Source organism: Felis catus, chromosome A3 (genome assembly GCF_018350175.1).
Source record: "Felis catus isolate Fca126 chromosome A3, F.catus_Fca126_mat1.0, whole genome shotgun sequence".
Taxonomy (NCBI): Eukaryota; Metazoa; Chordata; class Mammalia; order Carnivora; family Felidae; genus Felis; species Felis catus.
The window spans coordinates 78,894,073-78,912,037 of record NC_058370.1 but is presented as its reverse complement, the minus strand read 5'-3'; the positions used below and the strand labels follow the sequence as shown (position 1 = coordinate 78,912,037).

The window sequence follows — 17,965 nt, the reverse complement described above, 5'->3', positions numbered from 1 at the left end:
TAAAAAAATAAAATAAAATAAAATAAAATGTATCATAAACTTTAATGTGAACAGCAAAATGATAAAACTTCTAGGAGAAAACATAGGAGAATACCTTCATGAACTTGAGAAAGGCAAAGACTTCTTGAACAATGTACAAAAAGCAATAACTAAGAAAAGATAGATAAATTGGACTTAATTAAAAGTAACTAACAGATGCCACTAAGAATAAAAAGGCAAGCTACATACTAGGAGAAGATACTTGCAATACATACATCTGGTAAAGAATTCTATGGTGTCCATCAGTTACTTTGCTTAGATTTCACTTCTAGAAAAGATCTACCTCAGCTTGCAAGCCAAGTACACACATTTCCTTAGAAGCATCTAGCCAGTTATAAGCACAGTTGTGGGACAAGGGCTATCTCCAACCAGTACAGAACTTCTCTATGGGGAGCTGTTGTGTTAGAGCTTCTCATTGGACTGGTTAAGACTTTCTCAGAGATGTACTTCAATCTGATTGTATTCCTACCCAATTCTCCTTCCTTTTCCTTTTTCACACATGTCAGATCTGCATCTGAAGACTCTTCCTGCCTATTTCTTTATTTCTCTCCCCTTTTTTTTCATAGGCATTACCCCAATACATCAATTGCATTGATCATTTCTTTTTTTTTTTTTAACGTTTTATTTTTATTTTTGAGACAGGGAGAGACAGAGCATGAACAGGGGAGGGTCAGAGAGAGGGAGACACAGAATCCGAAACAGGCTCCAGGCTCTGAGCTGTCAGCACAGAGCCTGATGCGGGGCTCGAACTCACGGACCGTGAGATCATGACCTGAGCCAAAGTCGGCCGCTCAACCGACTGAGCCACCCAGGCGCCCCGCATTGATCATTTCATATTGGTATCTGCTTCCCATAGGATCCAACTAACATACTCCTATCCACTCTACAAATCAGTAAGAAAAAGATAACTCAATTTTTTAAGTGGGAAGAAGACCCCAACAGGTCAGTTTACAAAAGAGAATAGCCAAATAATTAATAAGCATATAAAAAGGTGCTCAGTCAAAAGGGAAATGTGTACAAAACTCATAATAAAATATTGCTACACCTTCATCAGAATGGCTAAAATGAAAAGAACAATGCCAAGGCACCTGGGTGGCTCAATCAGTTAAAACTCTGACTTGATTTCATCTCAGGTCATGATCTCACATTTTGCTATCAAATAGCACTGTACATTACAGAGAAATCATTCACAAAAAAAGGAGTCCATCAGTGTGGCAAACTTTCACTGTTTTGTTTTAAGAAATGACCACAGCCACCCCAACCTTCAGCAACCACCACTCTGATCAGTCAGCAGCCATTAACATCAAAGTAAGACCCTCCACCAACAAAAATATTTCAACTCGCTGAAAGTTCTGATGATGGTTAGTATTTTTAGCAATAAAGTATTTTTAAGTTCAGGTATATACATTGGTTTTTTAGATATAATGGTATTGCACATTTAATAGACTATAGCATAGTGCAAACATAACTTTTATGTGCACTGGGAAACTGATAAATTCATTTGACTCACTTTATTGCAATATTTGCTTTATTGTGGTTATCTGGAACCAAATCCATAATATCTCTGAGGTATGCCTATAAATGGAGTCATATAGTATATATTCTTTTGTGTATGGCTTTTCGTCTATAAGACTTATCTATATTGTTGTATGGCAATAGTACATTTTTTTCATAATTGGAAAGAAATCCATGTTTATGAATATATCACAGTTTATTCTTTTTTTTTTTTTAAAGTAGGCTTCATACCCACAGTGGAGCCCAATGTAGGGCCCAAATTCACAACTCCAGACCAAGACCTGAGCTGAGATCAAGAGTCAGATGCTTAACTGACTGAGCCACTCAGGCGCCCCACAGTTTATGTATTCTGGTGTTGATGAACATTTTTTTAATCTTTATTTATTTTGAGGGAGAGTGAGTGTGAGCAGGGGAGGCGCAGAGAGAGAGGGAGAAAGAGAATCTCAAGCAGGCTCCACATTGTCAGTGTAAAGCCCCAAGGGGAGTTCAGTCTCACGAACCATTAAGATCATGACCTGAACCAAAATCAAGAGTCAGACACTTAACTGACTGAACCACCCAGGTGCCCCAAGTTATCACAATATTTCTGACTATATTCCCTATGCTGTAGTTTTCATCCCCATGACTTATTTATTTTATAACTAGAAATTTGTAACTCTTAATCCCCTTTATGTATTTTGCCCATGCCCCCACTCCATTCTCCTCTGGTATTTATGAGTCTATTTCTGCTTTTGTTTGTTCATTTGCCTTGCTTTTTAGATTCCATGTATAAGTGAAATCATATTGTGTTTGTCTTTTTCTGACTTAGTTCGCTTAGCATAACACCCTCTAGGTCTACCCATGTTGTTGCAAATGGCAAGATTTCATTCTTTTTTATGTCTTAGTAATACTCCTTTGTCTATACCACATCTTCTGTGTCCGTTCCTCTATTGTTGCTTTCATATCTTGGCTATTGTAAATAATGCTGCAAGAAACATAGTAATGCATATATCTTTTCATATTAGTGTTTTTGTTAGCTTCAGATAAGACCCAGAAGAGGAATTACTAGATCAGATGATATTTCTATTGTTAAGTTTTTGAGGAAACTCCATACCGTTTTCCATAGTGGATGTGCCAGTTTACATTTCTACCAACAGTGCCCAAGCGTCCCTTTTCCTCCACATCCTCACCAACACTTCTTATTTCTTGTCTTTTCGATACTAGCCATTCTGACAGGTATGAGGTAATATCTCATTATGGTTTTGATTTGCATTTCCCTGATGATTAGTGATGTTGAGCATCTTTTCATGTGTCTGTTGGCTATCTATATGTCTGCTTTGGAAAAATGTATTTTCAGATCCTCTGTCCATTTTTTAAAAATTATTTTAGAAAGAGAGAGTACAAGTTGGGGAGAAGGGCAGAGGGAGAGAGAGAGAGAAAGCGAATATCAAGCAGCCTCCACGCTCAGCATGGAGCCCAACACAGGGCTTGATCCCATGACCCTGGGATCATGACCTGAGTTGAAATCAAGAGTTGGACGCTTGATTGAGCCAACTGATTGAGCCACCCAGGTATCCCATCTGCCCATTTATTAATCAGATTTTTTTTCAGTTGTATGAGTTCCTTATATATTTTGGATATTAACCCCTCATCAGATCTATCATTGGCAAATATCTTCTTCTATTCTGTAGCTTGACTTTTCATTTTGTTAATAGTTCCCTTTGCTGTACAAATGCTTTTTAGTTTGATGTAGTCCCACTTGTTTATTTTTTCTTTTGTTTCTTTTTCCTTAGGAGACACAGAAAAATATTGCTGAGGCCATTGTCCAAGAGATGTTTTCCTTTAGGAGATTTATGGCATCAGATCTTACATTTAGGTCTTTAATCCATTTTGAGTTTATTTTTGTGTATGGTATAAGAAAGTGGTTCAGGTTTATTTTTTTTTGCATTTTACCAATGCCATTTATTAGAGAGACTGTCTTTTCTCCATTGTATATTCTTGTCTCCTTTGTCATAGATTAATTGAACCTCTCTATAAATGTAGAGGGTTTTTCTCTGGGCTCTCTATTCTGTTCCATTGATCTATTTTTGTGCCATTATCATCTATTTTGATTACTGTGGCTTTGTAGTATAGTTTGAAATCTGAGATTGTGATACTTCCAGCTTTCTTCTTCTTTCTCAATATTGCTTTGGCTCTTTGAGGTCTTCCGCAGTTCCATACAAATTTTAGAATTATTTGTTCTCGTTCTGTGAAAAGTACTACTGGTGTTTTGATAGGGATTACACTGAACCTGTAGCTTGCTTTGAGTAGAATGGACATTTTAACAATATTAATTCTTCTAATCCATAAATATGGTGTATGTTTCCATTTATTTATGTATATTTACTTTCTTTTAACAGTGTCTTATCATTTCTTTCACCTCCCTGGTTAAATATGTTCCTAGGTATTTTATTCTTTTTGATGCAATTGTAAATGGGATTATTTTCTTAATTTCTTTTTCTGCTAGTTATCAGTATATACAAACACAACAGATTTCTGTATATTAATTTTGTATCCTGCAACTTTACTGAATCAAAATATATTTCTTTTTTTTACATTTATAAGATATATTTATTATTTTTTTGACCAAAGTACAATAATTTTTAAATCTCCTTAAACAACTGAAAAAAAAGTATTCAAGGAAACAAAACACAAATGAGAAATTTAACAATTAGATTTGTGCTTCATACCAACCCTACATTTAGTCTATAAAACAAATTAAAAAAAACCTTGAAATGTTACTAAAACACTAACCAAATCACAAAATGTATTTCTTAAATAATATGTTTTAAAAATCAAAATGACTCCTTGATCCATTGGCTGCAGAATGGATGTCATGTTAGCAGCCATGAAAACAATGTGCATCTCACCGTACATCTCCATCAGCACACTTGAGTGACCATGTGCATTGTCAATGAGCAGTAATATTTTGACAGGAACATTTTTCTCTGAGCAGTAAGTCTCAATAGTTGGCTTAAAATATTCAGTAAACTGTATTTGAAACAGATGTGCTGTCATCCAGGCCTTGTGGTTCCATTCACAGAGCACTGAAAGAGTAGATTTAGCATAATTCTTAAGGGCCCTAGGATTTTTGGAATGGTAAATGAGCATTGGCTTCAACTTCAAGTCCAGTTGGCTTAGATCCTAATAATGAGTCAGCCTGTCCTTTGAAGCTTTGAAGCCAGACATTGACTTCTTTCTAGCTATTAAAGTCCTACCTTTTTCCAATGGAAGACTGTTTGACCACATTGACAGTCTGTTGTTTAGCGTAGCCACCTTCATTAATGATCTTATCTAGCTCTTCTAGATAACTTGTTACAGCTTCTACATCAACACTTGCTGCTTTACTTCACATTTTTATGTTGTGGAGATGGCTCTTTCCTTAAACTTCATGAACCAAACTTTGCTAGCTTCAGACTTTTCTTCTGTAGCTCCCTCACCTCTCTCAGCCTTCACAGAATTGAAGAAAGTTAGGGCCTTGCTCTGGATTAGGTTTTGGCTTAAGGAAATGTTGTGGCTGATTTGATCTCTCAAGACCACTAAAACTTTCTCCATATCAGCAATAAGGCTGTTTCACTGTCTTATCATTTGTGTATTCACTGCAGTAGGACTTTTCGTCTCCTTCAAGAACTTTTCCTTTGCATTTATAACTTGGCTAACTGGTGCAGGAGGCCTAGCTTTTGGCTTGTTTTAGCTTTTAACATGCCTTTTTCTAGCTTTTGATTGATTTATTTGAGAGAGAGAGAGAGAGAGAACATGAGTGGGGGAGAAGGGCAGAGAGAGAGAGAGAGAGAGAGAATCTTAAGCAATGCTCCATGCTCAATGCACAGTCCAATTTGGGGCTCAATCCCACGACCCCAGGATCATGACCTGAGCTGAAATCAAGAGTTGGACGCTCAACTGACTGAGACACTCAGGTGCCCCTCTAGCTTTTGATTTAAAGTGAGAGAAATGTGAGCTGTGCTTGGCTGGCTCAGTTGGTAGAATATGAGACTTAATCTTGGGTGATAAGTTCAAGCCCCACATTAGTCATAGAGCTTACTTAAAATAAAAAAAAGTGATACACATGTGATTATTCTTTCACTTGAATACTTAGAAGCCATTTTAGGGTTATTAATTGGCCTAGTTTCAATATTGCTATGTCTCAGGGAATAGGGGTGCCTGAGGAAGGAGAGAGAGATGGGGAACAATTGGTCGGTGCATCAGTCAGAACATACACAACATGTATCGATTAAGTTTGCCATCTTTTATGGGTGCTGTTTGCAATGCCCCAAAATAATTAACATCAAATATCACAGATCACCATAACAAATGTAATAGTAATGAAAAAATTTGAAATATTGTGAGAATTACCAAAATGTGACACAAATACACGAAGTGAGAAAATGCTGTTGAAAAAATAGTGCCAATAGACTTGGCTGGTGCAGGGTTGCCACAAACCTTCAGTTTGTAAAAATTGCAATCTCTGCAAAGTACAATAAAGTGAAGAGCAATAAAACAATGTATGTCTGTATATTGAGTTCAAAAACAGATAAAACTAATTTTTGTGATGGAGGGCAGAATGTTGGGTACCTTTGGGGTGCGTATTGATGAGAAGTGGCCCAAAGGAGCCTTCTGAGTTGCTAGATATATTCTATATCTTGATCTGAGTGATGGGTGATAAAGACTTAATCCTTGACCAAACTGTAGTCAGCCTCTGCTGAGCCCTCTTTTCAACAAGCCCTCAGTCTTGACCTATACCAACTCTTTTTTTTGTTTTGTTCTGTGGGTTTTGTTTTGTTTTGTTTTCACTTTTGTGTGTGTGTGTGTGGGGTGGGCTTTTTTTTTTTTCTTTTTTTTTTTCTTTTTTTTGAGAGAGGGAGAGAGAGAGAATCCTAAGCAGGCTCCACACTGTCAGCACAGAGCCTGACAAGGGGCTTGAACCCATGAACCATGAGATCATGACCTGAGTGGAAACCAAGAGTCAGACACTTAATGGACTGAGCCACCCAGGCACCCTTAACTATGACAACTCTTAGCACAAATTATTTTGCTCACCCCTTATGCTAAGAGACTTGAACAAACACTAGCAAAGTTTCTAACTTCTTAAGTCCAGGATGATGACTTCAGCCCCCTTAGGTTGCTGCTTGGGAAAGCACAAGCCTGCTGAAAGTATTTACTGTTTGTTCTAGCCGACACCTAGCCACACGATACTTGTCTCCTAGTCTCTGTGGCAGGGTAGGAGCCTAACGTCAATAAATGCCAGTTAACAAACACAGATGGCCCCTTCCCATTTTTTGTAAATTTTCACACTCCTGACTCCTCATTTCCCTTCCCTATTTCCCCCTTCTCCATTGAAAATGTCCAGTTACCTTTGCACAAATCAAAGTTGAGTTCAGTTTACACTTGCCTCTCTTCCCTATTTCAATACCACTTTAGAGTCTGGCTTTATATATCTTTCACATGGATTACATATATTTAAAAACTGTGGTGTGTAAAGACTTTCACACTACATAAGTTATACCTCAATTTTTAAAAATATTTTAATAGACTTCTGAATAACTTTCCCCATGAAGGCCACACAACATGCATAGCCTTCCCTTGATACCCTGCTTATCACCTATCTCCCTTCTCCCCACCTCCTAACACAGACTTCTTCACTTGTTTCATTCCACTCATCCTTTAAGACTCAGCTTGCAGGAAGGCTTTACAGATTCCCTTAGCCAGATAGACTCTTCTTTCTTTGTCCTTGGTTAGCATCTGCAGGAGTTTCCCAGGTGAAATTCAAAACTGGCCCCCATATGCAGAGGACAAGGAGAGACAGAAGAAAGAAGGGGACTTTTCCAGATTGGTAAATTGCAGGTTTAATAAGCAAGGGAACTTCCATACAATATTTGTTTTGGTCAGCTGTAAGACAAGTAGATCTCCACACCCACCTGCCAGATTCTTAAAAGTTTATATTAATGCCTTAATGGGGCCCAGTCACGTACAAAGTCCAGATGGCCTCAACAACACATTACTCTCTTAAGGCTGCATCCTTGAAATGTCTCCTAGTGTGGGAATGGTGAGTAGAACATATATTCCAAGGACAAGGGAGGGGTAAAGAGACTCTGATTGCTCAGCTTGAGGGTCACCTTGTGATCACATCCTCTCAACCTCTTCCAAGATATGTGCAACATGAAAACCAGCATATTACCTATCATCCTATTGCACTGAAGTATGGTTATTTGGTCATATGCCTGGCTCCCTTGCTAAAATATAAAATCAATCCTTAAAAGCAGTGATTCTCTTATTCCTGGCAGCTGGCATATAGCAGATGTTCAATATTTGCTGAATGAATTATCTTGATTAGAAGTCAATACCTTTCTTCCTTGAGCCTGGTTGGGTTAGTAAACGCCCCACCATGTCTGGTCTTTAGTGTGTTGTATATTATACACTTGGCATTTGGATAGCTCTTCTGAGCCTATGGAGGACCATAGTGGTTGATTTTATTATGAAACTTTTCTATAAACACATCTATTCAGTTTGATAATGGACATCTTTTTTATCTTTCAACAACAACACAAAATCTATAAGGCAACTTCATTTTGTTATCTCTCACTCTCTTTCATATTCTTCTGGATCATAGACCCAGAACACATCCATTTACTAGCCAGATTTGTTTGTTTCTTTAAAAATGTAACTTCATGATTGCTGTTTTATTTAAAAAAAGATTTTATGTGTTTAAGGCATGTTCTTTAGTATCAAGGGCAATGATTCTTCACCTTATCAGATCAGTGTCCACTGTTTTATAATTTATATTTGTAACATCCTGTTTACTATCCTGAAGTGAAATTCATAGATATAATCTACCTCACATGTATATTTTCAAAGAAATAAAAATAATGCTCTAACAACAATGTCAAGGAGAAATAAAAAGAAAGCCATTTATAAAAAAATAATACTTCAATATGTAAACGTTTGGTATGAATAATGGGAAATATGTATATATAGGTCTCTGACCCCCATTTTCTGACACAGAGCTCATAAATCCCTTGGAATTTCCTGGGTGATAGCAATGTCTTTTGCTTTAATGAGTCAACTCTGTGAGCTCTTGGTTGGGTCCTGGATGGGGGTGGTCGCCAGAGAGACCAAGTGGCAATTAGAAGCTTGGAATATTCAGCCCCACCCCCCACTCTCCAAAGAGGAGAGAGGGGCTGGAAATGGAGTTGATAACTGGTCATGCCTATCTGATGAAGTCTCCATAAAATTCCCAATATTATGGGGTTCAGAGAGCTTCAAGATTGTTGAACACATCTAGGTTCTAGGAGAGTAGCTTGCCTAAAGAAGGCATGGAAGCTCCATATCGCACATACCTTGCTCTGTGTATCTGTTCATTTGGCTGTTCGTCTGTATCCTTTGTCATATCCTTTATAACATAATAAACTGGGAAACATAAGTAAATGTTTCCTTAAGTTCTGTGAACTGTTCTAGCAGGTAATTGAATCCAAGGGAAGGAGGTCATGGGAACTTCTGATTTGTAGCCAAGTCAGACAGAGGTTATGGGTAACTACTAATTGCAGTTGACATCTGAAGTGGGGGCAATCTCATGGGACTGAGCCCTTAAATCTGTGGGATCTCATGTTGTCTCCATTAGCTAGTGTCAGAATTGAGTTAAATGTAATAAGACCCCTTGCTGGTGTCACAGAGAATTGTTCGGTATGGGCAAAAAATTCCACACACCTGGTATCAGAAGTTGTGAGTTTGGTAGTAGTATGAGAGTAAGGGAGGAAAACTGAGTTTTTCCTTACACACTTGGGTATGACTACATTAAAAGACTTAAAGTTTTCAAATGTTTATGCCTAGACATAGAATCACTGTAGGTGTAGCACATGCAGCCTGATGCTGATGTTCTATACTGGTGAGCTGTCAGAATTGTGATTTTACAACTTTCAAAAAGTTTTCTAATAAAATAATCTTTGATTAACATGGTAGTTGCATTCTTCAGAAATTCAGTGTATATTAAAACCACACAAAAAATATTTTGTGCTTATATGTAAAATAGGGTTGTGTTCTAGGCTTACATTATTATAATAGATTTTTCACCTATGTGAATGTGAATATCTGGTGAGACCCTGGGAAATCATGAAGATGGTTGGCTGTGCTGGACTCTCCCTAGAGGGCATCTAGCATCTCTAACCACCCCCACAGTGAATGCCATGGGTGCCTCCAAATCATTTTGACAACCAACAGTTTGGTCACAGATTTCCAAAATATCCCAAGTCATTTGGAATAGTGGATCTTAAATTTGGTGGTCATTAGGGGCACCTGGGTGGCTCAGTTGCTTAAGCTTCTGACTTTGGCTCAGGTCATCTCATGGTTTGTGGGTTCGAGCCCTGCATCAGGGCCTGTGCTGACAGCTCAGAGCCTGGAGCCTTCTTCGGATTCTGTGTCTCCCTCTCTCTCTCTGCCCCTCCTCCTCACATGCTCTCTCTCTCTCTCTCTCTCTCTCTCTCTCTCTCTCTCTCTCTCTTTCTCTCTCTCAAAAATAAACATTAAAAACATTTTTTAAAATAAATTTGGTGGTCATAAGAATCACTTGGGGAACTTGTTTGGAGTGCACATTACTTGCACCCATTCTCAGAAATTCTGATTTAGTAGGTAGGGGAAGGGCTCTGGGATCCATGTTTTTTCTTTGACTATCCTAAGAGTTCTGTCCCTCAAAATTCACTTTGACAAGATTTGCTCTTCACTGAAGCCCTGATACTCAACTTACTGTGTTCCACTAAAGAATCCAAGACACAGCAGGGAACCAATTTACCCTATAAGAACCTTTATATTGAGATATTCATTTGGTACATTTGTTTTTTAAGGTCTTACAAATTGTAGTAGTATTGTTGGCAATAAATTTTATTGCCATCACTCTATGATGCCAACAAAAGTAAAAGTTCCTTTAGTAGATGAAAATTGTAATAATACTGTTGGGCATATTCTTGCTACTGTAACAACTAACAGAGAAATAAATTTTAAAGTTTATTTATTTATTTTTGAGAAAGAAAGAGAGAACAAGCCAGGGAGGGGCAGAGAAAGAGGAGAGAGCGAGTATCCCAAGCAGGCTCTGCTCTGTCAGCACAGAGCCTGACGTGTGGCTCGAACTCATGAACTTTGTGATCATGACCAAGCAAGAATTGGATGCTTAACTTTCTGAAGCCACCCAGGTGCCCCTACACAGAAGTAAATTTTAAAACCGAAGTGATAATAGCGAAGGGCCAGAAAAACAATGGATGGTGTTGGATGAGTTTAAGGAAAGTACTTGGAGGGACCAGGGGAGCCCCAGGTTAATAGGAGCCTACCAGAGTTTAAATGGACAACTGGGCCAAAAGGCAATGGCATCCTACCCTTCCAAGTGAACATCGTAACTGATAGGCGCTTGATTTAGTGATGAATATGAAAGCCCAGTACCCCACATAGATGACATTTGTTTTCCACTAACAGTTGAGAACCAACACAGCTCTGGAGTTTGATCACAGGCTTTTCTTGTGACCAGAGATGTAGTTCATCCACTAGGCATAGGACACTCTTTTCCCAGATACAAGTTGTTTGGGAGGAAGTAGGAAGACTGCTTCATGGATAAGGAATCAGGAAAAATGAATGATAGAATCTTGAATAATATTTTATGGAGGCTGTGGAAAAAGCCTGTTGACTTATCCCTGTCCCATAACCAAGGGATCTGGCTTTGCAAACAACACATACCTGGATTTAAATCTTAGATTGGCCTCATCTTAAATGTGGGATGTCAGGCAAGTCACTTAACCTCTCTGTGCTCGTTTGCTCGTTTATAAGATGGAGTTAATAATAATATAGTGTCTGTCTTACAGGCTTGTCCTGAGGATGAAATGGGATCATTAATGTAAAGGGCCTGACACAGGGAAAGTATTTAAAAAATGTTAGCAGGTTTCTATCCTATTTTGTTATAAAAATTTTCAACATGCAGCAAAGTTGAAAGAATTTTGCAAGGAGCATCTATACACTCACCAACTAGATTCTACCCTTAATATAAATTTCACTACACTTACCACCTGTCTAGCCATTTTTCCATTCCTCTATCCATCCACTCATCTACCTTATTTTTTTAAAAACATATTTCAAAATCAATTCCCTACACTGGTACACTTCTCCCTAAATACTTCAACATATAGAAGCATTCGGGGCACCTGGATGACTCAGTTGGTTAAGTGTCTGATTTCACCTCAGGTCATGATCTCACGATTAGTGGGTTCAAGCCTCACATCAGGTTCTGCGGTAACATCTTGGAGCCTGGAGCCTGCTTCAGATTCTGTGTCTCCCTCTCTCTCTGCCCCTCCACCACTTGTGCATGTTCTCTCTCTCTCTCTCTTAAAAATAAAAAGTTAAGGGGCGCCTGGGTGGCGCAGTCGGTTAAGCGTCCGACTTCAGCCAGGTCACGATCTCGCGGTCCGGGAGTTCGAGCCCCGCGTCAGGCTCTGGGCTGATGGCTCAGAGCCTGGAGGCTGTTTCCGATTCTGTGTCTCCCTCTCTCTCTGCCCCTCCCCCGTTCATGCTCTGTCTCTCTCTGTCCCAAAAATAAATAAACATTGAAAAAAAAATTAAAAAAAAAATAAAAAGTTAAAAGTTAAAAAAATATATACATATATATGTAAAGAAGCAATTATTTTTACACTTCTCTAATAACCAGAATGATCTTGTTCATCAGATTCAGTGTCTTTCCCTCAGATAATTCTGGATGAACGTTGCCAAACTGCTTCTCTTTGATACCCTTTTTATCTGCATTACCTTCCCTTGGTTGCACAGTTTATGTAGATGTTTTACATCAATTTAGGCAACAAGGTTATTTTACAAGAAATTAAGCCTTATCAAGACTACACTCCAGTCCCAATTAGAGTACTTTCAAGTCAGGACAAATAGTTGTGGTAGCTGGACTCAGCCATTAGAAGTGGATTCTACCTGTGCTATTGGCAACCCCTCTTCCCACCCCCCACCATTCCCCTTTTTACTTATTACTCTGTGAGTGTTATTTAAGATTTCTGAAATCCACTTCCAAGAATTCAAGAAGTTGTAAAAAACAAAAGTAAGGGAGGAAGCACTTCATAAAGAGCAAAGACCAGGATCTACAAATCACTTTTAAAGAGCCTGGAACTATTTCCACTTCCTTCAGCTTACTGAGACATTCTTTAATATGGCTGCAATATGTATAAGAGGAGGTAATACTTTAACAGGGTGAATGTTATTTGGATAAGTGGAGAGAAGAGAAGGAGAGAAGGAAAGAAAAGCTGAGTGTTGGAGAGACCAGGACAATGGAAGCAGAGGGCGTGTGGCACACAGAGCTAGCTGACTTCTTTTTTCTTCTTTTCTTTTTTCCAGGTTCATAATGTATTGTACAAATTGAATACCAGATGATGAATTGACATTAGCTTCTCTGGGCTTGGGAACTTAACAGATGAGGTACAGTTTAAAATCCATTTATGTTGCTTTCAAACCTGGTGTTGTTTTAGACCTTAACTTGAAGTATAAGACCATCAAAGCAATGCCTCCATATGTGGCCAGTATGGAATTCATTCCACCTGTGAGAGTATAAGAGTTGAAATATTTTTTGATATCAGTGAAATGTAATTGGTCATCAGTTTTTGGATCTGCCATGATGTCAATCTTGCAAAAGACACCAATCTGCCGGTTAGGTCCTTCAACATATGCAGCTACCTCGCCCAACTTCTCTTCTTTTTCTGTATTAACTGTAGCTTGATACACGATTGCTGAATAGTGCTGTATCTCCAACTTCCCTTGAGTAGAGATAATATGCGCCCACCCATTCCTAGGCAGAGACTTTCAGATGGCAAGCCTGCTTTTTTGCCTTTTCAAGGGCTAAAAAGAAGATGTCCTGTGATCCATATTCAACCCTGTTGAATGGAGAAACAAGATGGAAGGACCCTGTATGACTGCATGGAGCAGCCTGGAACTCAGACACTAAATTAAGAAATGAATTTCTGGGGAATGAATTTCTGAGCCTGGGTGACTCAGTCGGTTAAACATCTGACCCTTGCTTTTGGCTCAGGTCATGATCTCATGGTTTCTGGGTTTGAGCCCTGCATTGGGCTCTGCAGCTGGCAGTGCAGAGCCTGCTTGGGATTCTCTCTACTTCTCTCTGCCCCTACCCTGCTCCTGCTGTCTCTCTCAAAATAAATAAATAAACTTAAAAAAAGAAAGGAATGAGTCTCTGTCTTTTCTGAGCCATTTGTGTCTCTTTGTTATAGCAGCTATCATAACATTAACTAATACAAATACATACTAAAAAACAGAAATAAGGTTAAAATCTGGTAATGGAGGGATTAGAATGCTGGGAGGAGTAGTTTAGTTTTATCTTGTAGACAATGGAGAAAATTGCAAGATTTTTTTTTTAAGTAAACTCCATACATACCCAATGTGAGGCTCAAATCACAACCCCAAGGGGTGTCTGGGTGGCTCAGTCGGTTTAGCGTCCAACTTCAGCTCAGGTCATAATGTCAGAGTTCATGAGTTTGAGCCCCACGTCAGGCTCTGTGCTAACAGATCAGAGCCTGGAACCTGCTTCAGATTCTGTCTCCATCTCTCTCCACTCTTCCCCTGCTTGTGCTCCATCTCTCTCTCTCTCAAAAATAAATAAATATTAAAAAAAAAATCAAACTCACAACCTCAAGATCAAGAGTCATATGCTCCAACAACTGAGCCAGCCAGGTGCCCTGAAAATTGCAAATTCTTAAACCAGATAGTGCTATGATGAAGGCAAGTGGTTCAAGAAATTAGACTGATTGCATGAAAGCTTCCATGAAGGTTATTGCTGTGAAACAAGCATGAGCCTGAAACAAGCATGAGCCTGAATGTGGAAATGAAGTAAAGATGAAGAGGAAGGAAAACAATCAAGAGACATTAGAAAAAATTATAGGCCTTGGTGACCAGCTGGTTATAGGGAATTAAGGAGAACCAAGGGGCAAAGAAAAGCCCCAACATTTTTTTTAAAGTTTATTTATTTATTTTTTTGAGACAGAGAGAGAGCGCACACGCACAAGCAGGGCAGGGGCAGAGAGAGAGGGGAACAGAGGATCTGAAGCAGGTTCTGTGCTGACAGCAGAGAGCTGATGCGGGGCTTGAACTCACAAACCCCGAGATCATGACCTGAGCCAAAGGCAGATGCTTACCCAATTGAGCCACCCAGGTGCCCCCAAAAGTCCCAAATTTTTAATCTGGAAAAGTGTTGATACAGCAGAAATTGCTGGCAAGAAAATGGAATATATAGATTAACTTTAAAAAATCAGAGGTGCCTGGCTGACTCAGTTGGAAGAGTATGTGACTCTTGATCTTGGGGTTGCGAGTTCAAGCCCTATGTTGGGTATAGAGATCACTTAAATTAAAAAAATTTTTTTAAAAATTATGAGGCACCTGGGTGCCTTTGGATCCTTTGTCTCCCTCTCAAAAATAAATGAACATTAAAAAAAAAAGTAAATAGAGGTGCCCAGGTAGCTCAGCTGTTTAAGTGTCCAACTCTTGATCTTGGCTCAGGTCATGATCTCAAGGTTCGTTCGTGCATAGCCTGCTTGGGATCCTCTGTCCCCCTCTCTTTCTGCCCCTCCCCTGATCTCTCTCTCTCTCTCTCTCTCTCTCTCTCTCTCTCTCTCTCAAAAGTAAATAAACTTAAAAATATATGTAAATAGCTTGGAGTATGTCAGCAGACCCAGATCCTGCCATCATCAATTTCACCTATTGTCCCTCCTATCCAACATGAGTCCATGTACCACCATTTCTAAAGTAAACTTTAGGGGAAAGGGACAGTCCCTAAAGTAAAGACTGTAGCTCTGAGAAACCTGCCCACTCACCTATTTTCATTTAAGGAACTGAAACATAATGTTTGTGAACACCCAGAGAAATGAAATCTTAGTTCATGAAAACTCAAAAAAAGTCATATAACACTCATTTTAAAAATGCCTCTTTAATCTCTATGTTTATATTGTTTAGGACCTATAGTATTATATATGCTAGTTTTGTGTGCATAGCACTGCTTGGAAGTATGACACAGTGTTCTAATTTGGTTTCTGTAACAGTAGTAATATCTGATGTTTCACAAACATGAGATCCAATAATTACTTGCACAGATTTAGAATTAGCATTTTTCAGAACTGGTAATAAAGCCATCATCACCTTCAAGTCATATGATGTTTTTGATATGTCTCAACAGAGGATAGTTAAATTTTAGATTCTTTAAAAAAATTTTTTTTTAAATTTTTTTAGAGAGAGTACAGGAGTAGGGGAAAGGGGCAGAGGGAGAACCTCAAGCAGCCTCCACATTCAGCATGGAGCCCGACGTGGGGCTCAATCCCATCACTCTGGGATCATGGCTTAAGCCGAAATCAAGAGTCAGACTCTCAACCGACTGAGCCACCCAGGCGCCCCGAGGATAGTTAAATTTTAAGATTGGAAGGAACTTTATAGATCATTTAGTTTAGACCCTCATTTTACACGTGAAGAAATTGCACAGAAAATTTAAGTAGTTTGTCCATCTTCATGCAGCTAATTAGTTGCTGAGTTGAGACTTGAAACTAGACCTCCAAACTCTTAGTTTGGGTCTTTTCCCCATTGTCACGTCACATTTTCAATTGTGATCTAAAACATAAAGCAATATGGGGTGCCTGGATGTCTCAGTCAGTTGTGTCCGGTTTCAGCTCAGGTCATGATCTCACGGTTTGTGGGTTCGAGCCCCACATCAGACTCTGCGCTCAGAGCCTGGAGCCTGCTTTGGATTGTCTCCCTTTCTCTCTGCCCCTCCCCCACTCACATTCTGTCTGTCTGTCTCTCAAAAATAAATAAACGTTAATAATATTTTTTTAAACATAAAGCAATATAAAAATATTTGCTAGCTAACTAGCCACCATAATCTCACGAATAAAAATGCTAACATATGGAGTGCTTAGCATTCACAAGGCTTTGTATCTTTTAAGACCCTCATGCTTTTTTTCCCAAGAGTTATCAATTCACCATCTCTGTGAGAAAGTAAAAATAAGTCCTTTAACATGTTTTATTAAAGGCATTGACTGTGTCTTTTTCATCGTTTGTTCCCTCTAATGTTTAGGACATTACCCAGAGTATTGTAGATGCTCAGTAAATATCTAATGAAATATAAATTCTTATACACTGAATCACTTCAGTATTCATATGACTGACAATATATCACCACTGGACATTAAAAACTATTAAAAAAAAAAAAAAAGAGGCACAAGATTCAGCTCTCTGATTCCAAAGAGATAGGTAAGTAACTATGCCTACAGAGAAGCATAGTGGTGATTATAGTAAGACAAATACAAAATCATGGATTAATATAGTAAAAGCAAGTGGAGTCAACCAGTCAACAAGTTTTAAAATAATATTCAAAGTCCTTTTTGTTAAAATTTTTATTTTAAAATTAGAGCATCAAAAACATACACATACATTTTAAAGAAGTATTGGAGAAAAGAAAAATGACTTGTAATTCTACCTCACTAATACAAATGTCACCAGTGTACATGTATGAATATGTGTTTATGTGTTCCCTTCCAGAGCATTTTTTAAATTTTTTTATTTTTATTTTTTTTAAACTTCTTTTAACGTTTATTTATTTTTGAGACAGAGAGAGACAGAGCATGAACAGGGGAGGAGCAGAGAGAGAGGGAGACACAGAATCTGAAACAGGCTCCAGGCTCTGAGCTGTCAGCACAGAACCCGACGCGGGGCTCGAACTCACGTACCATGAGGTCATGACCTGAGCTGAAGTCAGACGCCCAACCGACCAAGCCATCCAGGCGCCCCCCTTCCAGAGCATTTTAATGTTTATTTATTTTTGAGAGAGAGAGAGAGAGAGAGAGAGAGAGAGACAGAGAGAGAGAGAGAGAGAGACAGAGCGTGAGCCAGGGAGGGGCTGAGAGAGAGGGAGATACAGAAACCCAAGCAGTTTCCAGGCCTGGATGCTTAACCAACTGAGCCACCCAGGTGCCCCCAGGGCATTTTATATGCAAACCTTGATATATTTCTTCTGCTATTACTTGATTATGGTAAAGAATTGAAGTAGAGAAAATGATACTCAATTAAAATAACCTTACTCCCACCCCTGTGCAAAAAATATCCAAGAGTAATGGTTTGGAGTATATCCTTACATAACTTTTTTTTAAAGTGACTTCTTTTTTTTTTTTTTTAGTTTATATATTTATTTTGATAGAGAGAGAGACAGAGAGAGAGAGAGAGAAAGTGCAAGCACGCACACGCAAGCAGGAGAGGGGCAGAGAGAGAGGGAGAGAATCCCAAGCAGACTCCTTGCTGTCAGCTCAGAGCCCAATGTGGGGCTCAATCCCATGAACTATGAGATCATGACCTGAGCTGAAATCAAGAGTTGGATGCTCAA

General features: G+C 38.8%; 1 protein-coding gene across 1 annotated transcript; it reads right to left on the bottom strand.

The window, feature by feature from the left end:
- Positions 1–13,029: 13,029 nt before the first annotated feature.
- On the bottom strand, positions 13,030–13,206 carry LOC101099289 (ATP synthase membrane subunit K, mitochondrial-like). The gene has a single exon (XM_045054245.1). The coding sequence runs from the start codon at positions 13,204–13,206 to the stop codon at positions 13,030–13,032; it is 177 nt and encodes a 58-aa protein (XP_044910180.1).
- Between the last annotated feature and the right edge of the window lie 4,759 nt (positions 13,207–17,965).